The sequence below is a fragment of the Scyliorhinus torazame genome, chromosome 17, assembly GCF_047496885.1.
Source record: "Scyliorhinus torazame isolate Kashiwa2021f chromosome 17, sScyTor2.1, whole genome shotgun sequence".
NCBI classification, from domain to species: Eukaryota; Metazoa; Chordata; class Chondrichthyes; order Carcharhiniformes; family Scyliorhinidae; genus Scyliorhinus; species Scyliorhinus torazame.
In genome coordinates this window covers 153,453,460-153,468,970 of record NC_092723.1, presented here as the reverse complement: position 1 = coordinate 153,468,970, position 15,511 = coordinate 153,453,460, and the positions used below count along the sequence as shown (strand labels likewise).

At 47.8% G+C, this 15,511-nt stretch overlaps 1 protein-coding gene across 8 annotated transcripts in view; it reads left to right on the top strand.

The window, feature by feature from the left end:
• The window catches only part of LOC140394261 (ankyrin-repeat and fibronectin type III domain-containing 1-like), a 1,262,745-nt gene that overhangs the window by 1,148,324 nt on the left and 98,910 nt on the right, over positions 1-15,511 (top strand). For all 8 annotated transcript variants that reach the window (XM_072481308.1, XM_072481309.1, XM_072481306.1 and 5 more), the window contains 2 exons: positions 5,204-5,336; positions 14,196-14,315. In XM_072481308.1, the coding sequence (XP_072337409.1) occupies positions 5,204-5,336; positions 14,196-14,315 (253 nt within the window). The remainder of the gene's footprint in view (positions 1-5,203; positions 5,337-14,195; positions 14,316-15,511) is intronic.

Here is a 15,511-nt window from a genome sequence, read left to right as displayed (position 1 = left end):
GAAAGTTAGAGAGATGGAATTCCATCGCTTGCCTTAGAGCCTAGGCACCTGAGGGTGCAGCCACCATTGGTGGGGGGATTAATATTGTGGTTCCTCAGGAGTGCAGATACCTCTGAGGGCTGTTGGGCTGGAGGAAGTTGCAGAGTTAGAAAGGGGCAAGGCCATGGCAGAATTTGAAATCATGGATGAGAGTTTTAAATAACGGAACTTAGTGCAAATAAGAATATGGGCAGCAGAGTTTTACAGGGGGTAGAATATAAGTGGCCAGCCAGAAGAGCTATGGAACCTTGAAATCTTGTAGATACAAAGGCATGGATAAGGATTTCGGTAGCAGATGTGCTGAGGCTTAGGTCAACATTTTCATATGGCACAGAACTTGGAAGTATTGTGAGGTGTACTAGATAGGCACGGCAGATGAAATTTAATGTAGAAAGTGTGAATTGATACATTTTGACAGGAAGAAGAGGAGAAGCAATATCCAAAAAAAGGTGCACTTTTTATTTACTCGTGGCATGTGATTGTCACTGGCAAGGCCAATGTTTATTGCCCTTCCCGAATTGCCCTTGAACAGGTGACAGTGAGCCACCTGCAACTGATAGCTTGCTGGACCATTTCAGAGGGTAGTTAAGAGTCAACCACATTGGTGTGGACCAGGAGTTACATGCAGGCCAGACCAGGTAAGGACAGCAGATTTCCTCCCCTGAAGGACATTAGTAAATCAGTGAAACATATGCGCAAACACATATACACACAGAGTTGCACAAAGAAACACACAAACACAAAAATGAATACAGAGAGAAACACACATACTGGCACTCACATGGCACGTCTTGGGTGCCAGACTGGCACTGCCAGGGTACCCAGGTGGTACTAGCAGTGCCAGGGCACCACCCTGCCCAAAGGGCATGCAGCTGTGGGCCTCCAGTCCCCTTGGAGGCCCCCACAAGTGCTGTTCAGTCTGGTCCCCATTTGTGAGGACTAGTACCAAACGGCGCTCGCGCGAGGTCCCCGAGTTGAAGGGATTGAATCCCAAAGCCTCAGGTACCTTGGGAATCTGCACATTAGAGCAAGGCTTACTACTCACAAACACAGGTAAAGAAATGCATCCACGCACAAGCATACAGAGAGCAGAACAGGGAAACACAAGGGGATCACTTTTTGTAGTAAGCCTTATTCTTTTCGGGGCCTCGGAGATCAGAACACCATATTTAAATGGAGCTCCCCATTGTAAAAACGGGGCTGTGTGTGGGCTCGGCTGCGTGTTCACCGCCAAGTCACAATGAATAGCCACGTGTTTCTCGGCACTGCGACTACTGGGAAAGACGCAGCTAAAAGCGCTCGCTCGGGGATTTTGCTCCCTTTTGGAAAGATCCACCCAAGATATATTAAAAAAACACACATGTAGAGACAGAGAGAAGCACACAGACATAAGCACAGGCTCAGGCAGGATAAAGCACACAGAGAACACACACGTGTGTATAGAAATACACACATACAAAAGTACACACATGCACAGAAACACACTCAATACACATAAACACACAAACACACACATGCTCAATCAACACACAAACACACGTCCACATGAAAACGGAAAGGTTTTGTTGCGAACCCTGTGGAAACCAACAGCCTTAAGGAACCGAGCTTCCCAAATGGAAGAATAAAATGGACAAGATGGCACTTTTAAAAACTTTTAATTCAACAATTAAAACCAAATTCAACATAAATTAAATGTGAAGTAACAGGCAAATTGTATGCAGTAGAAACTATAAATTACACTTTAAATAGCCAGTGTAATAAAGACAGATGTCGCAGATTTACTGGCAGCTCCTTCAGTATATATGGCAGTAATCGAAGCTGCAGCGTCCCTCAAAACTCTGTTCTTCCCAGGTAGAAATTCAGTTCCTTTATTCATGCAGGAGTTGGGCAGAAAGTTCTATCTGACAGCAGCTTTCTTGCACTGGTAGAATTTCAGTTTCTTTGTTGTACAATGCCCACCAAAAGGCACACCTTTCTAGATCCCTCTCAGCTCAAAAAAAGCTGTGAAACCACAGTTATTACAGGCAACAGCTTTAATACTGTGGAACTTCAGATTTAATCACAATACACACATACAGAGAAACACACAGAGGCACAGAAACACACATAGACACAGAAACACAAACTCAGACAGAGAAACACATACAGGAACAATCACATGGGGCGGGATTCTCTAATTCCACAACAGAGAGTCCACGCCGTTGTAAACGCCATCACGTTTTACAACGGCGTGAACAGGCCGCTGCCAGGACTAATTCTCCAGCTGCCGATCCTGGTGCGAACTGTGCATCGCGGGATCCGCGTATGCGCAGTGGCGCCGGCGCCAATGCACGCATGCGCAGTGGCTCCCTTCGCCGCGCCGGCCCCAACGCAACATGGCGCAGGGCTACAGGGGCCGGCGAGTAGGAAAGGAGGCCCCCAGCCAGAGAGGCCGACCCACCGATCAGTGGGCCCCGATCACGGGCCAGGCCACATCGGAGCCCCCCGCCCCCCCCCCCTCCCCCCGGGGTCGGACACCCCTCCCCCAACAGGCCGCCACCCGACCCTTCAACGCCGAGGTCCCGCCGGCTCAGAGCAGATTAGAACGGCGCTGGCGGGACTCGATTTTTTTTGCGGCCATCCGGGCTAGAGAATCGCTGGCGGGGGGGGGGGGGGCGCTAGAGCGACCCGCGACCTGCGCCGCGCCAACCACGCTGGCGGCAATGGCGCCGATTCTCCATTCTACGGAGAATCGTGTGCCATCGTCGGGGCGGCGTGGCCTGGTCGTGGGGATTCTCTGGCCCGGCCCAGGGCTGGGAGAATCCCGCCCAGGGTGGGGGGTGCGGGAGGAGGTGATGAGGTCGCCTCTAAGCCTCAGAGTCAGAAGCTTGTTGTGCAGAAATCTAGGCTTACACTTCAGTATAGTACTGATAGAGCATTGCACTGTCAGTGGGGCAGTACCAAGGGAATGCTTCCCTATCAGGGATTCCATCTTGTGGGTGAGATGTTAAACAAAGGCCCCATCTGCCCTCTCAGATGGACCCAAAAGATACCATGGCACTATTTTGAGGACCAATAGGGGAGATAACCCTGGTACCTTGTCTATAATTATCCCTGAATCAACACTGCAAAAATATATTATTTGATCATTATAACGATGCTGTTTGTGGGAGCTCGCTGTTGTGATAATTGGAAGATGTTAGGAAAATTGGATTATAAATGTAGTGAGCAATGTATGGGTTATAAACCTGTGGTTAGAATGTATTTGTTTAAAAATAATTCCTTTCTGCAGGGCCTGGGCTGTTTTAGCAGCCAGCAGGTGAAATTGATGAAGGAATCTGTTTTTCTGTCTGGGCTAATGCATAGTAGTTTGCCTGGGGAGGTAATGTGATTTTCAGCCTTCAGTGATAAGGGGCGGGATTCTCTGTGAACCAGCGGGGCGGGCCACTCCGGAGCCGAGGAGTGGCGTGAACCACTCTGGTGTCGGGCCGCCCCGAAGGTTCGGAATCCTCCGCACCTTCAGGGGCTAGGCCGGCACCGGAGTGTTTGGCGCCGCGTCAGCCCACGCGGAAGGGCTTGGCACCATGCCAACCGGCGCCGAAGGGCCTCCGCCGGCCGGCGCGAGTTGGCGCATGCACGGGAGCACCAGCGTGTGCTGGCGTCATCTCAGCGCATGTGCAGGGGGGTTCTTCTCCACACCGGCCATGGCAGAAGTTGACAGCGGCCGGTGTGGAGGGAAAGAGTGCCCCCACCGCACAGGCTCGTCCGTGGATCGGTGGGCCCCGCTCGCAGGCCAGGCCACCGTGGGGGAACCCCCCGGGGCCAGATCCCCCCGCGCCCCCCCAAGGACTCTGCAGGCCACCCGTGGAGCCAGGTCCCGCCGGTAAAGACCTGTTGTGATTTACGCCGGCGGGGCCCGCCGAAAACGGGCGGCCACTCAGCCCATCGCGGGCCGGAGAATCGCCGGGGGGGGGGGGGGGGGGGGGGGGCGCTGCCAGCAGCCGCTGACCAGCGCGCCGGCGGGGGGTCAGAGAATCCCGCCCAAGTTTTCTCATGTTGGAGAAATAAGGCCATTGCTGGGTGGTGCCAAGGAAGGCAGAGAGACATTTTGAAAGCATTAGAGAGGCAGTTGGTGGAGAAATGTTGGAGAGAGGAGTTGCTTTCTGATCTGCCTGATGCTGAGACCACAATTCTCCCACTGTAAGATAGATTTGTATGTTTCTTTTCTTGCTGTTTAATGGGAAATTGAGTAGTAGTGTTTAAGGCATAAATTGTAAGCTACTATTTTTGGGTGTGAAATTAGAAAGTTTAATATTGTATTTATAATGAAATTTTGTTTAAGAAATAACTAAGCCCGCACAGCGCCAAGGACCCCGGTTCGATCTTGACCCCGGGTCTCTGTCCGTGTGGAGTTTGCACATTGTCCGCGTGTTTGCGTGGGTCTCCACCCCCACAATACAAAAATGTGCAGGGTAGATGGATTGGCCATGCTAAATTGTCCCTTAATTGGAAAAAAAGAATTGGGTACTCTAAATTCATAAACAAAAAATAACCAAGACCTATTTCTTCATGCAGTTACTCCTGGACTGAATCATTCTGTCCGCAAAGTCTTTCAAATAAACTAAAATATTGGGGTTTCGGTCCAGTATCGTAGCCACTGTTGGGGTCTGGTCTGGGATTGTAATACTGTGCACAAATTGGTCACTGCATTTCTTGCATTACAACAGTGACTACACTTCAAAAGCATTTAATTGGCAGTAAAGCACGTTGAGATGACCAATGGTCGTGAATATCACTATAAATGCAAGTCTTTATTTTCTTTATATACACACATGCACAAACAAACACTTTGAACATCTCCGCACATACACACACTTTCTTCAGAACACAGTAGTGATGATGAATGGCTGCATTTCTCCTTCCAAGGCCAAGGTAGTTATGATACTACCCCCTACCGAAAACCTTCCAACCCCATTCCCCAGACCAACTGTGACTGAAGTCTTTGAACTCAGGACAGCATGGGATCAAAGATGGTATCTGTCTTAGTATGGCTCAGTAACACACTGGGAAGAACCTTTACCCACTACCTTGACTATCAGGTACTGGGCACGATTTACTTTGTTGTATTTGTGCTTGTCCATTTGTGAATGAAGTATGCAATTGATGGTGTTATTCTTTTTTTTAGAGGATTATACCTGACAGCAATATTCTACAAAGATGATGACATAATTGTGACACATGAGGAACAGATTCCAGTGGTGGAGATGGATGAATCATATTCCAGCTCGCTAATGCAAGATTTTCTTTGGTTCTCAAAGGTACATAGATCAAAAGGACTGTCAGATTATTAATGGGAATGTGTGTGAAGTGGTTTCATACTACATTGTGTGAACCTAGAAATCCGCAGGTTGAGTCATTGCTGTGTGCTAAATTGGGAGAGGGGGAGAGTTTTTCCAGCCAAGTGGGAGGACGTTATGGTTTATAAAAATTTGTTCATGGCATGTGGATGTTGCTGACTGGGCCAACATTTATTGCCCATCCATGTGGGCATTTAAGAGTCAACAACATTGTTGTGACTCTGGAGTTACATGTAGGCCAGACAAGGTAAGGACGACAGATTTCCTTCCCTAAAAGACATGAGTGAACCAGATGGGTTTTTAATTATAATTGACAATGGTTTCATGGTCATCATTAGACTTGTAATTCCAGAATTTTATTCAATTCAAATTTTACCATCTGCCATGGTGGGATTCTAACCCGGGTCCCCAGAGCATTACCCTGTGTTTCTGGATAACAAATCCAGTGACAATACCACTACTCCACTGCCTCCCCTTATTCAGGTGCATACAGCAAATTGAATCCCCTGACATGGACTTCAGGTTGGGATCCCAAAATCATCCTGCCATCTTCTGGAACACCGTGGTGGGTTCCAAAGTCTGTATGGAACCCTCTTCCTCTTGGGTCTGGTAACGTAGCAAATGAGCCAACTAAAAAGGCAAGTAAGGGTCTCACTAACCCTGGATTCCTTCTTTCCCACCCAGCATACCAGTTCCATGCTGTGTCTGCACCTCACCAGGTTGGAGAAGGTGATTGCATAGAGGGAACTAAAAGGATGAAACTGACCTGATATCATCAGTAAGGTACACAGCTCCAAGCCTGTGGTCAGCCACATTGAAAGGCTGGTGCTGAATTCAACCTAAATTCACTGATTTTGCTGGGAACAGTAAACTTGTGCAAAGACATTCGAGTGCCATGGATTCCAAGAGGTTAATCTCACCTTATTGCCTATAAGATTTCCTTGCACTATAGTCTCGACATATTCTGCAGTTGTTTGGTTGGACCTCTGAAAAGTCCAGCTTTCTCCAGCCTAGCAGCCCCAGTGACAGAGACACTAAATCCAGCAGCAGGTGCAGCTGTCTTCACCGCAGCCACATGCAGCTGCATTACAGGATGGAAACAGGACAACAACAAGAAGTAGGATCTACCCACAGGACAGAATCTTTAGGCCAAGGGAAAGTTTCCTCAACTTCTCCAAACGCGTCAGAAGGCTCATGTGGCAGACATCTGTAGCCTTTGGAAATGGACTTCTGGCCAAAAGGAGCATGTGGCCTCTTGTTGCTCATGGCTGACAAGGTGATCACAGCCCTCAAATTCTTCATCTAGCTCTTTCCAGGGTTCTACTACTGACATATGTAGGATCGTACAATCAGCAGCCCAGGCCACTGAAGGCTTCCAACGTTGACATGAATTCTTCACATGATTTCCACAGTCCAAGGGACCATCGACAGCACCCATGTGGTAATGAAAGCACCATCATAACAGTCAAGGGCCTTTGTTAATCAGAATGGCTTCCACTTGGTTAATGTACAACTGGTCTGCGAGCACTTCTAGAACATAATGTAAATCTGCGCCACCTATCCAGGGAGCTGTCATGAATCTTTCATTCTTTGGTAATCTGAGGTTTTGCAGGTATTCTTTCCAGCAGACAATGTTTGACTCCTGAGAGAAAAATGATAGCACCCCAAAATGTGGCTGGTAATTCCAGTAAGGAACCCCACCACAGAGACATAGGAGATGTACAACCGGAGCAATGTCACCAACAGAGAGAAAATAAAGAAAGCAATTGGTTGCTCAAGATGAAGTTTTGCTGCTTTAACAGTTCTGGAGATACCCTTCTATGTTCCGCAACAAAGATCTACAAGATAGGTGTGGTCTGCTGTTAACTTCACAACATGGCACTTGTTGTGATCTTGGTCACGTCCAATAACTTCTTTTTTCTAAGAAAGAAGAAATCTGAAATCCAGTTACTTACTGAAAGAATGAAACCACAAGATTCCATAGTTTAAAGGCGGCATAGTGGTACAGTGCCTCACAGCACCAGGGACCTGGGTTCGATTTTGGCCTTCAGTGACTGTCTCTGTCGAGTTTGAACATTCTCCCCCTGTCTGCATGGATTTCCTCTGAATGCTCTGGTTTCCTCCCGCAGTCCAAAGATATGCAGGTGAGGTGGCCATGGTCAACGTGCGGCATTACGGGGATAGGGCTGGGGAGTGGGCCTAGTTAGAGAGCTCTTTCGGAGGGTCAGTGCATATTTAATGGGATAAATAACCTCCTTATGCACTGTAGGGATTCTATGGATTCTAAACAAAAAATATATATTTACTATACAAGAGTCAAATAAAGCAAACACTATTTTAGCTCAAGTCAACATGAATTAAACATGAAATAATAGGACATTAAACAGTCAATTATAAACGATAAATTACAGTTGTTACGAATTAGCTCAGGACTCCACCCAGCATATATGTCATCAATATCAGTCACAAAGTCCTTCAGAACTCTGCCTTTCTCATGAAGAATTTCAACTCTCTTCTTCCAGGATTTAACCTGATCCTGAGCCAACACCAGGACACACCGAACCCGAATTCCATGGAGCAAATCCTCACCACAAATGGCATATGTCTGCAGACTTCAACTCTGTGTATGACTGGCTGGTTGGTGTAGATCCACCATTGTTATGTTCACATTACAATAACAGCTGCAGTAATTGTATCTTTGTTTATTCTTAGCATCTGCATCTAGCCTCTGTCTTCTGCACCTTGCCTGTGCTACACCATTGGACTCATCACCTCTGATGACTCTGTCTCCTTTTATATAATTTCAACCAGTCCTTTTGGTTTCCAATCTCAGTTTCATTAGTTTCTTTAGAAACTTGAGGCTCAATTCCTCTTTTCAGTTTCCCTTTTCATGGAGGGTCCGTCTCAAACAATTCAAGCTTTAAAACTATGGATTTCCTCACACACTGTAGAGAGGACTGGAGCTGGTGCAAGAGGAAGATAGAGTGCCCAGCATCTTTGAAAGATGAGGGAGGAGAATCCTGAACTACCTTCAGTTGCAGATCTGCCTGCCAGATAAGTGTGTGAAGGACTCATTGAGGCACAGTTCATTTGCAGCATTGCAAGTTTTCCTTCAAGACCCTCATGCAAACTGCACCCCCCCCCCCCCACCCACCCCTACAACCATGCCCACCACCTGCATCCACCCAAGCTGGCACACCTCTTCCCTACAGTCATCCAGCCAACCATAACATTCACAGCCTTTCCTCCTCATCAAAGCTGATTGTTATTGTCTTATTCACTGGAATTAAATTAATCCGGGCCGATAGGAGATACAACAAAGCAGAGGTCAGGACAATGTGTAGTTCACATAAATTCATGATTTCGTTCAGCTAAGGAGCATGAATAAAGATAAAGATAGATAGTTTTTTGAAGAATAAAGGGATTAAGGGTTATCGTGTTCGGGCCGGAAAGTGGAGCTGAGTCCACAAAAGATCTGTGCGGAGTCTGCACGTTCTCGCTGTGTCTGCGTGGGTTTCCTCCGGGTGCTCCGGTTTTCTCCCACAGTCCAAAGACGTGCAGGTTAGGTGGATTGGCCATGCTAAATTGACCTTAGTGTCCAAAAAGGTGAGGAGGGGTTATTGGGTTGCAGGGATAGGGTGGAAGTGAGGGCTTAAGTGGGTCAGTGCAGACTCGATGGGCCGAATGGCCTCCTTCTGCACTGTATGTTCTATGTTCTATGTACTGCTGGGAGAATACTACAAACGCTTAAACAATTAGAGGGAGATTAAAGAGCATATATGCAGGTGAATCACCGAGAAGTGAAGAAACATTAGGGCAGTAATAGTACGGGATTTCCCAAATATTACCTTGGATAGAATTGATGCAAAAGATGTAGAGGGTGCAAAATTCTTAAAATGCATTGAAGAAAACTTTTTTTGTTGTTTTGTTCAGGGGAGGGGTTGAAGGGGCGCAGCTGGAAAAGGTGTGGCTGTTGTGACGCAGCAAGAAAAGGAGTGATGACGGTGGGCATCCGAGGGTGGGTCTGGAGGGTCGCGTGACAGGGGCTGGGGGATGGCCCCAACAAAGGATATGGTGGATCGTGGGGGGGGGAGTCCAGGTTGGTCACATGGAATGTGGGAGAGCTGAATGGGCCAGTCAAATGGTCACGTGTGTCCGTGCATTTGAGGTGTTTGAAGGCGTTTGTGGATTTTTTTGCAAGAAACACATCTGAAGATTGGGATCAGACAAGGTTAAGGAAAGGGTGGGTAGGGCAAGTCTCTCATTCGGGGTTGAACATGAAATCGAGAGGGTTAGCGGTGCTGGTAAACAAGCGGGTGGCATTTGACGTTGGGAACATTGTGGCAAATTCGGGGGGGAGGCTCGTGATGGTGAGCGGGAAGCTGGAGGGGATGCCAGTATTTTTGATCAATGTTTATGCCCCAAACTGGAACGATGTGGAGTTTATGAGGCGGGTGTTGGGAAAGATACCGCACCTGGACTCACACCGGTTCATTCTGGGGGAGGACTTTAACACGGTCATTGTACCAGGTTTCGACCGGTCGAGCCCGAAGCCGGAGGGTGTCGGAGGTGGCGAAGGAGCTGACAGGGTTCATGGAGCGTATGGGGGCCGGGGGGGGTTGGACCCGTGGAGGTTTGAGAGTGTAGAAAGCGCAGCAATGAAATTAAAAAATTAGGAAAGCACAGAGAGGGCATAAAAAATACTAGCAACGAAAATCAAAGAAAACCCAAAGATGTTTCATAAATACATAAAGAGCAAGAGGATAATTAAGTAGAGAGCAGGGCCAATTAGAGACCACAAAATGACATCTGTGGAGGTGAAAGGTACAGAATGGTTTCTTAGTGAATGCTTTGCATGTGTTTTCTCAGAATTGCAAACATTGTAGTTAAAGAGGAAGAGTGTGACTTCCGGTGGCGGCCCTGGAGGAGTAGGTCACACATTTGATAGCTCCCGCCTGTAACGGACTTTTGGACCCTTTTTCCCCCGGTTTTTTTCGGATTTTATGGGATAAATCGGTGAAGAGTGAGACGACAGTAAGGAGAAATCCCCCTCCGGAGAATTGGACCTGAAGTGGCCGTGTAAGACAACAAAGTCCTATGAGGGAGGCGCGAGCAGAGCTGGTAAGACGGGACAGCATGGCGGGGCAGCAGGGCCGCGGGGAGACGGCACAGTGGTCGACGGAGCAGCTGGTGAAGTTATTCGAGGATTGCTTCGCCAAGCTGAAGAAGGATACGCTGGACCCGATTAAGGCTTCGATTGATCAAGTGGTTCAGAATCAGGAAACCCACGGGAGAGCGATCCAGGAGGTGGAACAAACGTTGTCCGAGCACGAGGAGTATATAACCATGCTGGAAAGCAAGGTGGGGATGATGAACGACCGCCAGAAAAGAATGCAGGAGGACCTGGAGATTAGGTCCAGGAGGCAGAATCTCAGAATTGTTGGCCTCCCTGAAGGCAGTGAGGGATCGGGTGCAAGGGCCTCTGTGACGGACATGTTGGAGAAGTTGATGGGAGCTGAGGCATTCCCTCGGCCCCTGGAGTTGGACAGAGCACACAGAGCCCTCGCGAGGAAACCCAGAGCGAAAGAGCCGCCGAGGGCCATGGTGGTACGTTTTCACCGTTTCATGGACAAGGAACGCGTTTTGAGGTGGGCCAAGAAAGAACGGAGCCGCAAGTGGGAGAACTGTGAGTTGCGCATCTATCAGGACCTGGGAGCGGATTTGGCCAAGAGGCGAGCTTTGTTCAATCGGGCAAAAACGACCCTCTTTAAGGAGGTGAAGTTCGGGATGCTGTACCCAGCCCGTCTGTGGGTCACACATGTGGAACGGGACTTCTACTTTGAAACGCCAGACAAAGTATGGACCTTTATTAAAGAAATTAAGCTGGAGGTGAATTAAAAGACACTTAAGCCTTGGAGAAGTACTGTGGCGGTGATTTGTGGTGCTGGATTGTATAAATTTAAGTAGCTCTATGTGAAATAATGGGCTGTGTGGATGGTTAAAGGTTGCTTTGTCTTGCAGGGACCTTGTTTGAGGAGGGATGGGCTTTGAATTTGATTCTGCTTTTTGGGTGACTATTTTTCTAAAGTGACTGCTTCTTCACTGTTTTTTCTGATGTTTGTTTACTGGGGAATGTAATGCTTTTAAAATGTTTATTCATGTGGAAGGGGGGAGAGAGAAGAAAACAACAGGGAGACAGACTGCTTGGTGCCAGGGGCGGGAGCTACCGAGTCAGAATGGGTCAGTTGACTCTCGGAAGCGCAGTGGGGGGTGAGCCGGTGTTCAGCTGGAGTTTGACTTGGGTGATTGGGTTTCTAGTATTGTTGCTGGGGGGGGGGTGTTGCTTTGCTGACAGGTGAAGAACTGTTACCAGGGGACAAATGGGAGGTCAGGAATGGCGGGGCTGGTCTAAAAAGGGCGATGGCTCGTCGGTGGGGGGGGGGGGATAGTTTCCAGTACCTGGGTGGGAGAGGGGAAGGTATCGGATATTTACCAGGAACTTTCGGAGGCGGCGGAAACTCCGGTGGAGGAGCTTAAGAGCCAGTGGGAGGACGAGCTAGGAGGAGAGATAGAGGCGGGGCTATGGGCGGATGCCCTAAGCAGCGTTAATACCTCCTCATCATGCGCCAGGCTTAGCCTGATACATTTTAAGATAGTCCACCGGGCACACATGACAGCGGCTAGGATGAGTAAGTTCTTCGGGGGTGAGGATAGGTGTGCGAGGTGCGCGGGAAGCCCAGCAAATCATGTCCACATGTTTTGGGCATGCCCGAAGCTTCGAGGGTTTTGGCAGGATTTTGCTCAGACGATGTCCACGGTACTAAAAACATGGGTGGAGCCGAGTCCGGAAGTAGCGATCTTTGGAGTGTCGAAAGATCCGGGAGTTCAGGGAGTGAAAGAGGCCGACGTCTTGGCCTTTGCCTCCCTGGTCGCCCGGAGACGGATCTTGTTAATGTGGAGGGACTCAAAGCCCCCGACTGTAGAGACCTGGGTTAGTGACATGGCTGGGTTTCTCAGTCGCGAGAAAATAAAGTTCGCCTTAAGAGGGTCAACGTTAGGGTTCACCCGGAGGTGGCAGCCGTTCGTCAACTTTCTCGGGGAAAATTAAAATGGCAGCAGGTGCAGTATTCGGGGGGGGGGGGGGGGATTGTTGTTGTATGGTTGAGGTGTGTGAAGATTGGGCTGGGGGGGGGAAATGTTTATTTTACCATGTGATGTCATTGTTTATGTTACTGTTATAAAAATTTTCAAATACCTCAATAAAATATTATTTTTTTTAAAAAGAGGAAGAGTGTGAAATATTGAATGGAATAAATATATTGAAAGAGGAAGTATACAAACTGGGCCTCTGCAGGTAGCGACAGAACCAAGATGGAAAAACCTACTTAACCTCATCCTCGTCAATCTATCTGTCGCAGATGCAGCTGACCATGATAATAATGGGTGGAGTGACCATTGCATAGTCCTTGTGGAATCAAAGAAACATCTTCACACTGAGGATAGCCTCCATTGTGTGGTAACTACCACTATGCTAACTGCGATAGATTCTAGCAGCTCAAAACTGGCCATACACAAGGCACTGTGGATGATCAACATCACAATTGTAGTCAACCACAATCTGTAATGCCATGGTCTGAAATAACCCCCCCTCTACAATTTCCATCAAGCCGGGGACCAAACCTCATTCAATAATGAGTGTAAGAGAGCATGCCAGGAGCAATGCCAAGTATACCTGAAAATGAGAGGCCAACCAAGTGAAGCTAAAACACAGGAAGCAAATGCAATAGAGCAAAGCAATCTCACAATCACCAGATCAGATCAAACCTCTGCCCACACCAAGTTCATTTTACCCATCACCCCTGCATTAGCTAACCTACATAGGTTCCCATTAAGCAGTGTCTGAATTTTAAAATTTCATTCAGGTTTTCAAATATCTTCATGGCTTTTGCCCTCCCTAATCTACTCCAGCCTTATAACCCACCAAAATATCAGCGCTCATCTAATTCCGACCTCTCGAGCTAGATTTTCATTTCTCCGTCATTGATAGCCATGCCTTGAAATGCCAAGGCCCCAAACTCTGGAACTGTCTCTCCTAACTCTCTCTCCAACTCTCCTCCTCTGTCGTCCTTTAAGACACTCCTTAAAATTTAACTCTTTGACTATAAGTTATTGGTCATCTACCCTCATAACATCTCATGTGGCTAAGTGTCATTTTTTGTCGGATAACACTCCTGTGATGCACATTGGGAACTTTTTCTACATTAAGGCTACTTTTTAAATATGGGCTGTTATTTCCATCATGGAATGTGGCTTATGTGTTGTTTGGAGAATATGCATTACACCACAAAGTGATTTGTAAAATTAGACAAGGGACGGAATTCTCTGTCCCGCTGCACCAGTTTTGTGGTGCAGCGCGACCCCGTCGGCAGCGGGATTCTTCGTCCTGCCAGCCGGCCAATGGGGTTTCCCATTCTGGGCAGCCCCACGCCGTCAGGAAATCCCCAGGCATGGGTGCGCTGCCGGCATAACGGAGAATCCCGACAGTGGAGAATCAAGCCCAAGATCTTTCAGAGGTTTTCAGGGGTGTAATGGTGGGTGGCTGAAATTGTGATACTGTGGCTACTGAAACTGTGGTCAGCAACAACAGAATGTTATGCCTGTGCAGAATATTGCCAGCTGTGAAACACCTGGTGAAGTACAGTGGACATATGTCTGTCTCTGGGTATGGAAGTGAATTCATATTATTGTGAAAGTATATTAACCAGTTGAAAGGTGTGTTAGCCAAAATGTGATTGTTCCAATTGTCTGCTTTTGACGCAGGTATCATGCATGTGGGAAGACAGTCGATGGCTTGGTCAGTATATGTGTCCTTCCTTATCCTCCTGTTCATCGGTACTACAGGCTCGTCATAAGATGCTTGTAGCAGTTACTCAACTTCAGGTGAGTCTGAAAGTTTTTTCTTCATTAGAGTCATAAAGTCATAGAGTTCTACAGCAAAGAAAAGACCTTTTGGTTCATCGCATCTGCTCTGGTCAAAAACAACCACCTAACTATTCAAATCCCATTTCCAGCACTTCACCCATAGCCTACTATGCATTGGCATTTCAAGTGCACATCTAAATACTTCTTAAATGTTCTGAGGGTCTCTGCCTCCACCACCCTTTCAGGCAGTGAGTTCCAGACTCCCACCACCCTCTGGGCAAAAATCCTTTCCTCACATCCTCTCTAAACCTCCTGCCCCTTACCTTAAATCTATGCCCCCAGGTCATTAATCCCCCCACCAAGGGGAAAGGTTTCTTCCTGTCTACTCTATCTATGCCCCTTATACTTTTATACACTTCAATCATGTTCCGCCCTTTGTTTCTTCTGCTCCAAGGAAAACAACCCCAGTCTATCCAATCTCTCTTCATAGCGAAAACCCTCCAGCCCAGGCAACATCCTGGTAAATCTCCTCTGCACCCTTCCCAGTGCTTTCACATCCCTCCTATAATGTGGATTCCAGAACTGTACACAATAGTCTAGCTGTGGCCTAGCCAACGTTATATACAGTTCCAGCATAACCCTCCCTACACTTAAACTCTATGCCTCGACTAATAAGTTGCAGATAGCGAGGAGGACTGTCAGAGAATACAGCAAAATATAGATAGATTGGAGAGTTGGGCAGAGAATTGGCAGATGGAGTTCAATCCAAGCAAATGCGAGGTGATGCATTTTGGAAGATCTAATTCAAGAGCGGACTATATGGTCAATGGAAGAGTCCTGGGGAAAATTGATGCACAGAGAGATCTGGGAGTTCAGGTCCATTGTACCCTGGGGGTGGCAAAGCAGATCGATAGAGTGGCCAAGAAGGCATGCAGCATGCTTGCCTTCATCGGACGGCAGGTCATGTTACAGTTGTGTAGAACTTTGGTTCGGCCACATTTGGAATACTGCGTGCAGTTCTGGTCGCTACATTACCAGAAGCATGTGGATGCTTTCGAGAGGGTGCAGAGCAGGATGTTGCCTGGTATGGAGAATGCTAGCTATGAAGAAAGGTTGAGTAGATTAGGATTGTTTTCGTTGGAAAGAAGGAGGTTGAGGGGGGACCTGATTGAAGTCTACAAAATTATGAGAGGTATGGACAGGGTGGTTAGCAA